Source organism: Pleurodeles waltl, chromosome 7, assembly GCF_031143425.1.
Source record: "Pleurodeles waltl isolate 20211129_DDA chromosome 7, aPleWal1.hap1.20221129, whole genome shotgun sequence".
NCBI classification, from domain to species: domain Eukaryota; kingdom Metazoa; phylum Chordata; class Amphibia; order Caudata; family Salamandridae; genus Pleurodeles; species Pleurodeles waltl.
Window position 1 is genome coordinate 968,173,515 of NC_090446.1, and position 14,550 is coordinate 968,188,064.

Sequence of the window (14,550 nt, forward strand, 5' to 3'; positions counted from 1 at the left end):
TAGCCACACACAATAGAGAACTCAGGTGTGCCTAAATCGGCCAGTCCTACCTACCCTTGAATAGGCTGTGTTCAAAGGGCTGCATACCCTCTATAGTTAGTCTGGTACCAAGGCAGGAAACCAGTGCACTTCAAAGAAAATAGAAGCTTCTAAGCTTCTCCCACTTCAAAGGAGGCACTTGGTGTAAATATGAGACGTTAAACGCCAACTCTTCAGTACACCTCTAGACCTGTGTAGTCTCTGCCTTGAAGAAGGACTGCTGTGCTGCTGAAAGGACTGCCACTCTGCTGGACTGCTGCCCTGCTGGACAATTGCCTTGCTGGATTGCTGATCTGCTGCCCTCCTGCCTGAGTCAGAAGGAATGGACCTACACCTGAACCCTGGACTTCAAGCCTTCTGTTCAGAGCCACATGGACATAACAGGCTTCCAAACTCCAGTACCAGCAGCCAGATACAGCTAGAGTAAGCCGCTGACCCCCAAGTCGTGCCCTTCAGGTCCTGAACACTCGGAGTGGCCTCAATGGAGCTGAATTGAAGTTTTTGGGCTCTTTGCAACGTCAGAATGGTCTATTGATGCCAAAACCTTGATTCTTGCAATGCCCGCCAATACAAAGTTCCGTCATCAAGCCTCTCCTGGGAAGTGCCACTGCGAAGGTCCGACCCAACCGCTCGTGACGATAACAGGAAACAGCGATGACCATCCGCAATGCCAAGCCTGCATTTTACGCTACATCGATGACTGTCAGCGGCGTTTTCCTACTCCTAAAGATCCCCCCTACCTCGACGCTGGGCTGAGAAAGTTTTTTTTTTATCGGGAATAACCTGGTCCTTCCATGTGAACTGCGCTCCATTACGGCAGCCTGAACTTGTGACTTTCTCCAGATCTTGCACAACTAGATAGCCACGAGTGGTGCTTTGGTATTTTTGGCACTACTTTCACTGAAATCTTTAAAATTGCATGTCTCCGGTCCTGCAGATTGAATTTTTGATTAGTTGGTCCTGACTTTGTGCTCTTTTATTCTTATTTTGTGTGCCAATTTTTACTTGTGTTGTGTTTTCATTTCATTATTGTTTGAAGTTCAAATACTTTATACCTTGCCTCGAAGTTAAGCCTCACTGTTCTGTGCAATGCTACCAGAGGGTTAAGCACAGGTTAATCTGCGGTTAGCTTTTGCTCACCCTGACAAGGATTGTGGCTACTGCTTGAGGAGCGTTTCAACTCCCCCTCAACCAGTAACCCAGTTTCTCACAACTGGTATGAGAGGAATGTGGTCAGAGTTTCACTAGGCACTGTTGTTTTCATTCAGACTCGAAATCAGACATTATAGCAGACTGACCACATAGCTTACTTGACTAAATGTTTCCTGCTGCCTCTTCATTCCATTTTACCATCTGTGAAGCCACTGGGATTTTCGGATATGGTTCTTATTCTGTTGCGTTACTAATGTTATGTTTATGAAAATCAATAAAGATCATACAATGAATAAGGAAATGTTGGTTACTTTTAAATCTAGGTCTGCATTTTAGGACCGTTCGTTGAAGTCTCCTCAACCACCTGCTTAGACTTTGAATGTTTCAACATAGTGCAGTGGACATCCCTACAGATAACGCTGTAAAAAACTGATGCTGTTGAACAATTGCCAGTATGAGCTATAATGGGATATGGGAGCTACCGGTGTTTTTTAAAGGTGTGGTTTTTGATTTCAGCCTTAATGACTACTGGCTGTCTGGCTGCATTTCTCTTCATTTCCTACAGGGTTTCCTTTTTGTCTGAGTTGCAAGGTTTGATTTGTGCTAAAATGCTCTTTTAAAAACTGCTTTAAGTTTAACAGACCGTGTTCTAAAACAGTAAAAACAATCGTAATTCAGAAAATGTAGCCTTACAGAGACTATTGTTTTAATAGTCATCGCTATCATTTTTCATCTGTATTTAGGCTTTCTTTTGGCTGGTTACGGGTTAGACTAATCATTTTATACCTGAAAAAAGCACACAACAGCAGTGTCATTTACATTTGATTTAGAAAGATAGAACTTGTTCCGTTGATTCTTTTTTCATTTTACCTAACAAGGAATTCTGTCATCTAGATCATTGCTAAGGCGTATTTGTTCTGTTGGCTAATTCTATTTGCTGTTTCTTTTTACTTTAACATATAACTTATTTTTTCCAATCTGACTTTAGGAAATCTCAAAATCGGAGGGCCCTAGAGAGAACAATGCGTTGCTGGAGGTCCAGAAAGATACGAAAAGCTGGTTCCGAACGGTTTTACCCAAACAATTGTCAGTTAATGCTAATTTTTCATACACTCTCAGGGATGAACTTAAGGTATGTTTGATGTCGGAAAAGTAATCCTTAATACATTTTTCACATGTATAGTCACTAAATTCACAAATGATTTTGATTTGAATTGCCTTGTTATCGAGTTAAAAAACTACGCACCTTATTTATAAAAAAAAAAAGTGATTAGTAGTATTTTATTACTGCTGATGTTAACTGCTGCCCATTTAATCTTTTTTTCAAGTCCTTCATTTATCACAAGCCAATCCCATTGTGATGGACGTCGCTCCTACGCAGATGTAATTTCAAACTTAAAATCCTAGTCTGATTTGTCCAAATGAGAAATCCATTGAACTGTCATTTCTTAAAAATGTATAGAAGCAACAATTATATTTTTCCTGCATATAAGTAGGCTCCTCTGTAGTGCCTTCTCTAGAGTCCAGCGATTTTGCGAAGACCCTTTTCGAATGCATAGGCCTGTGTTCTGCCTTTGAAATGTAAAAAGAAATTATCTGTTGCTAATATTTCTTAGACAAGGAATCGAAATGCTTCCTTTTTCAGCTGATGATTTCCTGGACTGTCTTTTACCAGAGTCAGGTGGACAGTTAAGTCAGATATAGTTCTTTCTTTAGTTAATGTTATGTCGAATATTCATTTGCATCCAGACTTTTCACTGCCACTTTTCAAATCCACATCTCACTACTGTATTGCAGAGATAGAGTTTCACAAATTAAATATTCATTTGAACCTTGAAGAAAGAAGCCATTGAGGTTTGCTCAACTTTTCCAAACTACAGTGTCTAAGTTGGACTTTTTGCCTTACGCAGGGTCATCCCCAGTCTTTTTGCCTCCTTCCCCCTGGTTTTTCTGCCCTCTCGCTGTTGGCTCTAGGACTCTGAGCACTTTATCACTGCTGACCAGTGCTAAAGTGCAGATGCTCTCCCATCTAAAGTTGGTATGATTGGCTTATACCTAATTGGCATATTTAATGTATCTATAAGTCCCTTGTACAGTGGTATCTCTATACCCAGGGCCTGTAAATTAAATACTACTAGTGGGCCTGCAGCGCTGCTTGCGCCACTCACTGAAGTAGACTTTCAAACCTGTCTCAGGCCTGCTAGCGCAGGGCCTGTGTGTGCAGTTTTCTGCCACAGAGACCTGGCATCTAAACTTACTTGCCAGTCCCAGAACTCCCCTGTTACTACATGTAAGTCACCCCTAAGGTACGCCCTAGCTAGCCTTATGGGCAGGGTGCCATGTATGTAGAAAGGCAGGACATGTGCCATATTGCATGGCCTGTCCTGGTAGTTGCAAACAGCCTAACTTTGTGTCGCACTGCTGTGAGTGCTGCCTTCTCATAGGATTGCATTAGAAATGCCCTGCCTTGTGTGTAAGGGGTATTGTCTGATTTATGAGGGGTAGGTAGGCGTGTTTGGTATGGTTGTGATGGTGATAATAAATGCTGCTTACTGGTGTGGGTGTATTTTTTATTACTATCACAGAAATGCCACTTCTAGAAAGTGTGCATTTATCTGTGCTTATGACACTGGTGTTTTGCAGCTTGACTCCAATCCACGTCTGGGCAGAGTGACAGTTGGGGCTTTGAGCATACTTTTCAGACAGCCTGTACACAGGGAGGGTGGAGGTGTCACAGAGGTGCATCTGCATACTGAATAGTCTTCCTGGGCTGAGAGAAGGGAGAGGCGGGGCACACCTAGATTTGTAAAGGCTGTGCCCTGGCTTCACACAATAGTGTTGTTAACCCCCCACTGATGTTTGGAGCCTGTACTGAAAGGAGAGAGGGGGCACTCCCAGAACCAGTTGTGACTGGCTGGAACCTCCTCTCCCTACCATTGCAAAACATTGTAAGGACTGAGTATAAGTAGAGGGGAATTTTCCCCACAATTTGGAGACTCTTGGAATCATCTTGGAACTGGACCCCAAAGGCTGAAGGGACTCACCAGGAACCGCCATGGACTGCTGCTGCTGTGCTGACCTCTGACCTGCCTGGTCACTGTGAAGGACTTGCCACTTTCTGCCTTTCCCTTGTGCTGGCCTGTTGCTGGGCCCTCCACCTGAGGACCTTTTCTTAAGACTCTGCTCCCAGGGGCAGGGTGCTGTGGCCTCTGACCCCTGCATCCATTTCTTCACGAGGGGTGCTTCTCCGTGGTTGCGGCTGCATAACGCTGATTGCAGCACGCTTATGGAGCCTTGGGAGCTCGTAGGCTCCTTGCTGCATTGTGCCCCTTTACAAATGATCACCGCCGCAGCCCAGGCTTCAAGAGTGGCTGTGGCGCTTTGAAAAGCGCCCTTTTGATGCCCTGAATCACCGCCGCAGCCCAGGCGTCCGATATTTACAGAGTGCGAGTCTCGAGCACTCTTCAGTGCCCCCAGGGTACCGTTCGCTTCCTGGAGCACCCCCCGGGCACCAGCCACCTCTGATCTTCAAGAAGATCACCGCGGCGGCCCCAGGAAGCTGGAAGAACACTTGCGCACCGCATCGGGTGCGGGCGAGTGTCTGCTCGGGCCACAGGAGGGGTCCGATCTTCTTGTGGCTTCAGGCAGGACCAGGGGAAGGCACGGGGAGTGTCCCTTCCCCCTGGCCTCTGCGGTAGGAGCAGGATGCTCCTTTTCGGCTACTAGTTAAAACGGGCATTATTGCAGCGCCTCCCCCCCCCCCCCCATTTGTGGAAGGGCCAGTGGAGGCCCGGGGGGCCCCAGAGATCGCGGGTCCCCAGAGGGGCCCGCCATTAAACCGGAGGGGATGCGTGGCACCCCCCTCCTGCCCTAAGTTGTTTTTGCTGGCTTTGGCTCCCCCCGTAAGTGCCGGTTGAGGCCCGGGGGGCCGCCAGTAGTCACGGTCCCCAGAGGGACCCGTCTATAAGAGAGAGGAGGTGCATGTCGCCCTCCTCTGATGTCAGAGGCCCCCGTTTTGCGCAGAGGAGTGCCGGGGGCCCCATTGTTATTCTTCTAGACACTGGAGGTGCCTTCATCCAACCCGGTACTGTTTAAAGGACCAATATAGTCGCAATCCAAAGTTATTTCTATAGACTTTTATTGATTCATATATTACCTACCCACGTTTGATGTTGTTACATATGTGTATGCAAATGTTCCTTTTATGGGCGTGACTTGCTAATATGTTTTTCTAATTTGCCATATGTTTTCTAATGTTCCTACTATGGGCGTTTCATGATATTCGCTGTGGCCTATCTATGAAGGTGGTGTCCTGGAATATTGCGTCCTTTGAAGCACGGCAGACACATTATTGACGACATCTGAACAATCAGATGATAGGAGTGTTATATTTGAAAAGCACTGCAAATAGCCTCAGCAGGTCACAGGTATGAAGTTAGTCCATGGGTAGAAATGTGGGTACCTTTGGGCATTTTAAAGGCCAGTCAAACAATACCATTAGTTTGAAATGGGTATAGTTTAAACATCAGTGTAGAAGAATGTTTTTCTCAAAAATTCCTTGGTAAAAAATGAAAAAGATTGACTATAAAGCACTTTGGTTCAGTGTATTTTGCCAGAACTGACATGACTTGAAGACCACTTTCCATGGGATTTGGTTGTCTCCCCAGAAAAATGTGTATAACGTCAATATGATCTGTTATATCTTAAATGCTACTTTAATTTGGGAGGTAGAGTTGTTGCAGGGGGAGTGTTTGAGGTTGAGGTTGAAGGTGTTGGGTTTAAGACACTTTGTAAATGTTGTGGGAAATGGCGCCTTTTATTAATCTGATCCGTTTTTACTGTTTCATGGCAACATAAGTACAGCAAGTCAATAACAATAAGCGTTGCACCACTTATAAAAAGGGTCATGAAAAGACAGCGTTACAAATTTCAACAGCCCCCAACCCCCCGTTTACTCACTAACTTCAAATTAATCAGGAGTATCGGGTGCAGAGTTTGTCTCGCTGGTTTGTCCAGTCAGTGTGAGAAGAGCTATATCAGTTAATCAGTTAAGCGTAGGAGATACAAGTATTTGGGGCACGTCAGTTCTTGGAATTCTGCGGACAGGACAGGACAGTGATGTATGGTCGCCAAAGTTCCCTACAGGAGTCCCCCTGTGATGTCATAACTAAAGTGAGTTTCTCCTTACCCAAGATATGCCATAATCAGTGGAGCCAACTCAAGTGTGTAGGGAGTGTGGTCGTACACCAATGAGCAAGAATGGTCTGATGAGCCGCACCTATTGCCAGACCAGTGTGTTGGCCTTTATGGGATTTGAGCGGGAATGTGAGCGTTTTGGAAAGCCCCAGGATTGTGCATGCAGGGGATCTGGGCAGCTGCATGCTTAAGTGCGCATCAGAGTCTGTAAGGGCCGCATCCAAAAATTGTGCAAGCCTTAGGCACTCACACAGAATGTGAAGTAGAGTCCCAGGTGACCCACAGTGCCGCCAACAGTCCACGATGAATGCTGGGTTACCGTTGTGTAAGATACCAGTAGGTGACAAATTAGGTGGCCGTCTCAGTACTAACGCCGCTGCGTGCAACGTACAACGTGGTGAGCTCTATGATACACCTTGTGCCATTCCTTGGGATTTAGCTGCCTGCCTAGTTCAGGTTCCAAGCGTTTCTGCTCTGGAGATTTAATCAAAGGGGAGCTGTGTAGTAGAAGGCTATAGAGTTCAGTGATAATGTGTTTGTCTGCAGTTTTTGTCACTAGCCACTTCTCAAATGCAGTTGGGGTTGTTGTGCTCTGACTCGTGTGGTAGGGTGCAAGAGCCAGTGCCTGACCTGCAGATAATGTAGTTGTTCTGTCTCTGGGAGTGTAAAGTCCTCCCGCAAGCAGTCGAAGGGGAGTAAGCCGTTTCTGTCAAATAAGTGAATTATAGACAACTGACCATCTGCCACAGTTGGAATGCAGCTTCATCAAAACCCTGGTGAAATGTCCGTATTCCCCACAATCAGCGTCAGAGGGGAAGGCAAAGTAGTTAAACCTTTTACATGTTGCTACCTTGTCCCATAGCTTCAACACCAATCTGGTACCTTGAGAAGAATAGAGGCCCCAAGCTCGTTGTGGCCATTTCAGAAATGGAACCTTCCACAAGTGGGTACCCGCAATTGCATTGCTAATAAAGAGCCAGTGTTTCTCTAATTCTGTCTGCAACTTTTCCACCATGTAGCAAAGTTGGGCAGCTTGATAGTATAGTAGGAGATTGGGGATCCCCAGGCTCCCTTCAGCTGGAGGCTGGTAATTCTGATCTCGGCTCAGTTGTGGGCACCCGTCTGCCCAAACGAAGCAGTGCATCACCCCTTATAAATATTGGATCATCCCACATCCCTGCGGGAGGTTCAGTCTGGAGGGTCATAAAGAGAAAAAGGATTTGCAGGATTGTGGTCATCTTAAACTCTGTAATTTGGCCTCCCCAGATGATACAATCTCCATTGTGCAAGGTCCCCACAGAGTCCACAACTGTTGCAGCTAAATGTATGCCTCAGTAAGTAATGGATGTCGACATCCACTGTATTGGGTATTGGCGGTACAAATGCTCCTCTGTTTCCAGGAGTACCGTGAGGTTAAGGGCCTGAGATTTATGGATTTTTATGTGAAAGCCAGCTGCACCACCGAATGGCTCTGTCTCTTCTAAGAATGCCGGGAGAGCACTAACAGTGTTGTCCAGTGCCACACTAACATCATCTGTATAGAGGCTTATAGTGTGGTCTTCCCTGCTAAAATGGACCCCGGTAATGTTCGAGTTGTTGCACAGTCTTTGAGCGAATGGCTTCTTGTATAGCGCAAACAATAAGGGTGAAAATGGGCACCCTTGCCACGTCCCTCTGCAAATGGGTAAGAGAGCTGATGGTTGGCTGTTGACCCAAACGGTAGTTCTCAGGCTGCCATAGTTACTCGAAATCCAGGTGTGGATGAGTGGAGTTGCCAAGTAGGGCCCATGGACGCAGTTGAACGCCTTCTCGGCCAGGAGCATTATTTTCTGTTTAGAACACTTTGATTTGTTAATGAGATGTAGAATTCTCTTGGTGTTATCAGTGCATTGCCAATGCGGGACGAAACCTACTTGATCTGGGGATATCAGAACCAGCATGAGCGGGTTCAGGCAGCAGCTAAGATGCTCTCGAAGAGCTTGACATTTACAGTAAGGAGGGAAATGGGTTGATAAGACCCATATTGTCATTTGTCTTTCTCGGGCTTAGGGATAACAAGTATAGATGCTTCCATTATCGAGAACAGAACACTGGAGGGGCCAGTGATAGAGTTGTAGAGCCAGGTCAGTATCGGGGCCAGTGTAGTGCAGAAGGACTTATAAAACAGCATCGGGAAACCATCCGGTTCCGGCGACTTAAGGGGCTACAGCAGATATGGCTTCCTCTATACAAAAGGCCGATCCAACCTGTTTGCCTGGTCTTCTGAGAGTTGTGGGGTGTGCGAATCCTGTAGAAGAGTGTTGCGGCCTCTGGGGTTAGAGATTGGGCCGAAAAGAGGTCCTTAATAAAGTTCCAGAAGTGGGAGGCTATGACATCTGCCCCCAATAGAACCAACCTGTCTTTGGAGGCCATGACATCTGACAACTGATCTGTGAAGGAGTCATTCCCTGCTGTCCTTAGGAACATACAGAGAGCCACGAACCAAGGCATGGTCCCTAATGTGCATGTCATATGCTAGTAACCAGCCCCTAATCTCGGTCGGTTTAGAACCCACTGTTCCCCAATAGGATGTGGAGACCAAAATGGCTACCCCTACTGCCTTAGTCACTGCAGAGAAAAGAATTGCTGTGGGAAGGTCCGGGACTTGAGTATATGCCAGTCACTCAACACCAAGTGAGTCTTCTGCAAGTGGCAGTTGCCACCCCTAAATGCTACAGATATGATTGATGCCTCATCTCTTGACTGGTTTGTTAAGCCCTTTCACATTAAGTGTAATGATCCGTGGGGGATCGCGTGTTGCAGGAGTATAGTGCAGCTATTATGTACCCACCATGTACAAGGTTTCCGCAATCCCCTTGTGTGCAGTGCACCCTCAGTTCTACTCATGGTGGATGATTGTCACAGGTTTGTACTCCCCTATTAACAATAACAAACACAATTTCCCTGGTTGGTCAAGGGCTTCATCCCAAGCCCACAGTATCCACAGCGGAATATTGAATATAGGGGTCCATGGCACCACTCAATCTCTCAATCATGTTGCCCCCAGCACCCTCTGGCTGCCCCTCTCACAATCAACTAAGGCAATCCAGGGGCCCACATCGACTTCAGGTCACTCCTTGCTTGTTGGTGTCATCTGACTGAGTTTCTAGAACTGCCCGATGTTCCTGCACTATGGGTCAGGGCGGAAGCCTCTAGCTGTGGTCGGCTCCTCTGCCATCTGGAGCATTGTGCGGCCCTCGATTCTTGGGCTTAAGTGAGCTGTAGTTTCAGTGACCCTTTGAATCGTCAGCAGGTCACATACAGCTGTCAGGAGTAGATCTGGTGAAGTTTACCGTCCCAACAGAAGACAATGTGAAATGGAGTAGGAGACACCCTTCTCCTGCAGATAGGTAGTCACTGGGTGAAAGTCTGTCCTCTTTTGAAGTGTTAGTGCTGAAATGTCCTGGTAAAGCATCAGTATATGCCCACTGAACTGCAGGGGATGCATCTCTCTCGCTTTACTGAGTATCCGCTCTTTCAGGGGGAAATCATGGATGCACACCAGGATGTCAGCAGGGAGGGAGTTCTCTGGATGGTGCGTTCCCACTCTGTGTGCCCTGTCCAGCTATATGTCTCTTCCCAAGGAAATTCCCAAGATCCTGGAAAAGAGGGCTTTCACATAGGTTTCAATGTCATCTCCCTCTTCAGTGGTTGGAGCCCCACCTGTAAGGAAATGCCTCCTTGGCATGGTTACCCCCTGACGTTTTGCCTTTTGCTGATGCCAGTTATGATTGAAAGTGTGCTGGGACCCTGCTAACCAGGCCCCAGCACCAGTGTTCTTTCCCTAAACTGTATCTTTGCTTCCACAATTGGCACCGCCCTGGCACTCAGATAAGTCCCTTGTAACTGGTACCCCTGGTACCAAGGGCCCTGATGCCAGGGAAGGTCTTTAAGGGCTGCAGCATGTATTATGCCACCCTGGGGACCCCTCACTCAGCACATGCACACTGCCTCACAGCTTGTGTGTGCTGGTGGGGAGAAAATGACTAACTCGACATGGCACTCCCCTCAGAGTGCCATGCCAACCTCATACTGACTGTGGTATAGGTAAGTCACCCCTCTAGCAGGCCTTACAGCCCTAAAGCAGGGTGCACTATACCACAGGTGAGGGCATATGTGCATGAGCACTATGCCTCTACGGTGTCTAAGCAAAACCTTTGGCACTGTAAGTGAAGGTAGCCTTAAGAGTATATGGTTTGGGAGTTTGTCATACACAAACTCCACAGCTCCGTAATGGCTACACTGAAATCTGGGAAGTTTGGTATCAAACTTCTTAGCACAATAAATGCACACCGATGCCAGTGTGGAATTTATTGTAAAATGCACCCAGAGGGCATCTTAGAGATGCCCCCTAAATACTAATCCGACTTCTAGTGTTAGGCTGACCAGTTTCTGCCAGCCTGCCACAACCAGATGAGTTTCTGGCCACATGGGGAGAGTGCCTTTGTCACTCTGTGGCCAGGAACAAAGCCTGTACTGGGTGGAGGTGCTTCTCATCTCCCCCTGCAGGAACTGTAACACATGGCGGTGAGCCTCAAATGCTCACCCCTTTTGTTACAGCACCACAGTGCATCCCAGCTAGTGGAGATGCCCACCCCTCCGGCTACTGCCCCCAATTTTGGCGGCAAGACTGGAGGAGATAATTAGGAAAACAAGGAGGAGACACCCACCAGTCAGGACTGCCCCTAAAGTGTCCTGAGCTGAGGTGACCTCTGCCTTTAGAAATCCTCCATCTTAAGTTTGGAGGATTCCCCCAATTGGATTAGGGATGTGCCCCCCTCCCCTCAGGGGGGAGGCACAAAGAGGGTGTAGCCACCCTCCAGGACAGTAGCCATTGGCTTCTGCCCTCCCAGACCTAAACACCCCCCTATATTTATTATTTAGGGGCACCCCAGAACCCAGGAAATCAGATTCCTTCAACCTAAACTAAGAAGAAGGACTGCTGACCTGAGAACCTGCAGAGATGACGGAAGACGACAACTGCTTTGGCCCCAGCCCTACCCGCCTGTCTCCTGAGTCGAAAAACAAGGATCAGCGACCTCTGAAGCCTCAGAGGACGGCCCTGCACCTAAGGACCAAGAAACTCCTGTGAGCAGCGGCTCTGCTCAACAACCAGCAACATTATTGCAACTTTTCTGCAACTTCTAAAGACTTCACGTTTCCCGCCAGAAGCGTGAGACTTCACCCTCTGCACCAGACGCCCCTGGCTCGAGATCCAGAGAACAAACACCACAGGGAGAACTCCCCAGCAACTACGACCCCCCTGGACCCCTACAGCGACTCCTGCAGAGAGAATCCAGAGGCTCCCCCTGACAGCGACTACCTGTAACAAGGGACCTGACGCCTGGACCAAGCCCTGCACCCGCAGCCCCTAGAACCAGAAGGAACCGAACTTCAGTGCAGGCGTGACCCCCAGGTGGTGACTGGCCCGAGAAGCCCCCCTGTGCCCTTCCTGCACCGCTAGAGTGACCCCCGGGTCCCTCCATTGAAACCAATACAAACCCGATGCGTGCTTTGCACACTGCACCCGGCCGCCCCTGTGCCGCTGAGGGTGTGTTTTGTGTGCCTTCTTGTGTCCCCCCCGGTGCTCTACAAAACACCCCCTGGTCTGCCCCCGAAGAGGCGGGTACTTACCTGCTGGCAGACTGGAACCGGAGGACCCCTATTCTCCATAGGCGCCTATGTGTTTTGGGCACCTCTTTGACCTCTGCCCCTGACTGGCCCTGAGCTGCTTCTGTAGTAACTTTGGGGTTGCCTTGAACTCCTAACGGTGGGCTGCCTGTGCCCAGGAACTGAGACTTGTAAGTGTCTTACTTACCTCAAAATCTAACCATTACTTACCTCCCCAGGAACTGTTGATTTTTGCAGTGTCCACTTTTAAAACAGCATTTTGCCATTTTAACAAAAACTGTATATGTTATTGCTCTAATTCAAAGTTCCTTACTTACCTGTGTGGAGTACCTTGCATTTTACGTATTTACTTCAAATCTTGAACTTGTGGTTGTAAAAATAAATTAAGAAAAGGATATTTTTCTATATAATAACTATTGGCCTGGAGTAAATCTTTGTGTGTGTGTTCCTCATTTATTGCCTGTGTGTGTACAACAAATGCTTAACACTACCCTCTGATAAGCCTACTGCTTGGCCACACTACCACAACATAGAGCATTAGAATTATCTAATTTTGCCACTATCTTACCTCTAAGGGAAAACCTTGGACTCTGTGCACACTATCTCTTACTTTGAGATAGTATATACAGAGCCAACTTCCTACACCACCATTATGCATATATTATTGCATCTTGACCTGTTTTTGAGATCCTCTGCATGTGCTTGTAAATCAGTCTGTTGATCCTGGAGGCAGATGACTTCCTGCTGAAGTTGCTCGGTGTCTTCATCACGGCTGTTCTTGTGATCCTCCAGGGTGGAAAGTCTGTCTTGCAGGTCAGCCAGGTCTCTTTATACTGTCCTTAGATCTTGGGAAAGATCTTTCTTGATCATCAGGGGATTGTCTGTGAGAGAAGCAAAGAGAGCCTCTATGAAGGAGCAAGTCACCGGGCCCTCAGTCTTCTCAAGGTCTGGTTGCACGACTTGGCTGTTGGGACTGGAGCAGTTGGTGGTCAAGCCCACTGTGATTTCCAGAGCATCTCTTTTAGCAAACTGTCTTTTTTGCATGTGCAGTTGCCCTGTAAATGACAAAAGTGAGAGCCTCCATCACAAAAGAGGCCACAAGTCGATGGTGGTGCTGGATGCTGCCGGTTGTTGTGGACTGTTGAGCGGGAGGGTGTACCACATGAGCCGTAGTATCAGGGCAAGTCCATTTATGCACAGTTCTAATTTCTACCAGAGGTCCCACACTGCACTTTAAACCACTGCTTGGTTTTCCCCCTGTCGTTTCGCTGGCAGCTTCTCTCTGTCGCTCCGTAGCCCTAAAAAATGTTGTCCCCATGCAGCGAACTGGTCCCTCTTGCCGTCATAGGAAGGGCGGCTAGGTTCCCTCCGTGACCTGGGGGCCCCTGCTGGTGCCAGACAATGTTCAGCGTGGCCCCTTGAAGGCACTGCTGCAATGTAAGTGTGCAGTCTGCTAAGTACCTTATGGAGGGGCAGAGTATGGCCCAGAAAGGGGCTCCTCAAGCAAGGTATTGAGGGGATTAAGCGCGAGGTCTCACCACACGTTAGGTATACAGCCGGAGATGGGAGCACTCACAGTACCCAAGATCAAAGGCCACTGTTGCCCAGAAGAGGCGTTTCAATTTGGCAGGCGGGCATTGAGCGCGTTCAATCACCGTCTGCCTCTCATAGCGTGTAGGCAGCCCTCTGGTGTCTCCGTTGGAACCTGGTGTACCGTGATGAGGCAGTGATAGATGAGAAAGGCTGGTGGCGGTATTCCCAGTACACTCTGAGGAGGTAAGACACAAACCATGCCGTGCATGATTCAGAGCGGGAGAAGACAGCTGGGTTCTGGGAGAATCAGGCCGACCATATCCCTGCATGCTGCTTTCGGAAGGTTCCTCATCCTCGCGGGCCTCAGCACATCCTCAGGTCACAGTGCTTATAAGGAGTGCTCAACTGGACGTCCTGCCGAAGACATTAATGGCTGGGGGTGGGAGGGTGCTACACTGCTATGGCCTACCTACAGAGGCTGTGGTTCACCTTCTGGCTTTCAGCAAGGCCTAACAGGACCAAAATGTCAAATTTTGTCCTCTGCGCGGCCTGTGCTGTCCCGGCCGGAGGAAGGCGGGGCTCAGCCAGCGCTTGCAGAGTGGCAGGGCAGACAAGGCTCAGCGTTGTCAGATGCTCTGCATTAAGGGCCACTGGTCGGTTGGGCCAGTCCAGGTTCTCACAGGGCCACCACAATGTTTCTCCACAGGCAGTTCTATTATGGCCCAGAATGCGTTTACGGCCCGTGGCGCCCACCATTTTGTTGTTTGCAGTGGGATGTGGCCGCAGCCCCGGCATCTGCTCAGCAGGATCCAGCCAGCATGGCTTGCTTTGCTTCCCCGCCTGTTGCATGAGGGGTCCCTGAACACAAGGGGGACCATGTGGGCCCAGAATTAGGCACATAGGAGGATTAAGCAGGGTCAGCCGGCAATGGGAATGGAGAGACAGGAAAGTGTGTCCTTC

General features: G+C 48.3%; 1 protein-coding gene across 2 annotated transcripts in view; it reads left to right on the forward strand.

The window, feature by feature from the left end:
- The window catches only part of RNF213 (ring finger protein 213), a 1,978,231-nt gene that overhangs the window by 648,281 nt on the left and 1,315,400 nt on the right, over positions 1-14,550 (forward strand). For both annotated transcript variants that reach the window (XM_069199724.1, XM_069199725.1), the window contains exon 13: positions 2,180-2,323. In XM_069199724.1, the coding sequence (XP_069055825.1) occupies positions 2,180-2,323 (144 nt within the window). The remainder of the gene's footprint in view (positions 1-2,179; positions 2,324-14,550) is intronic.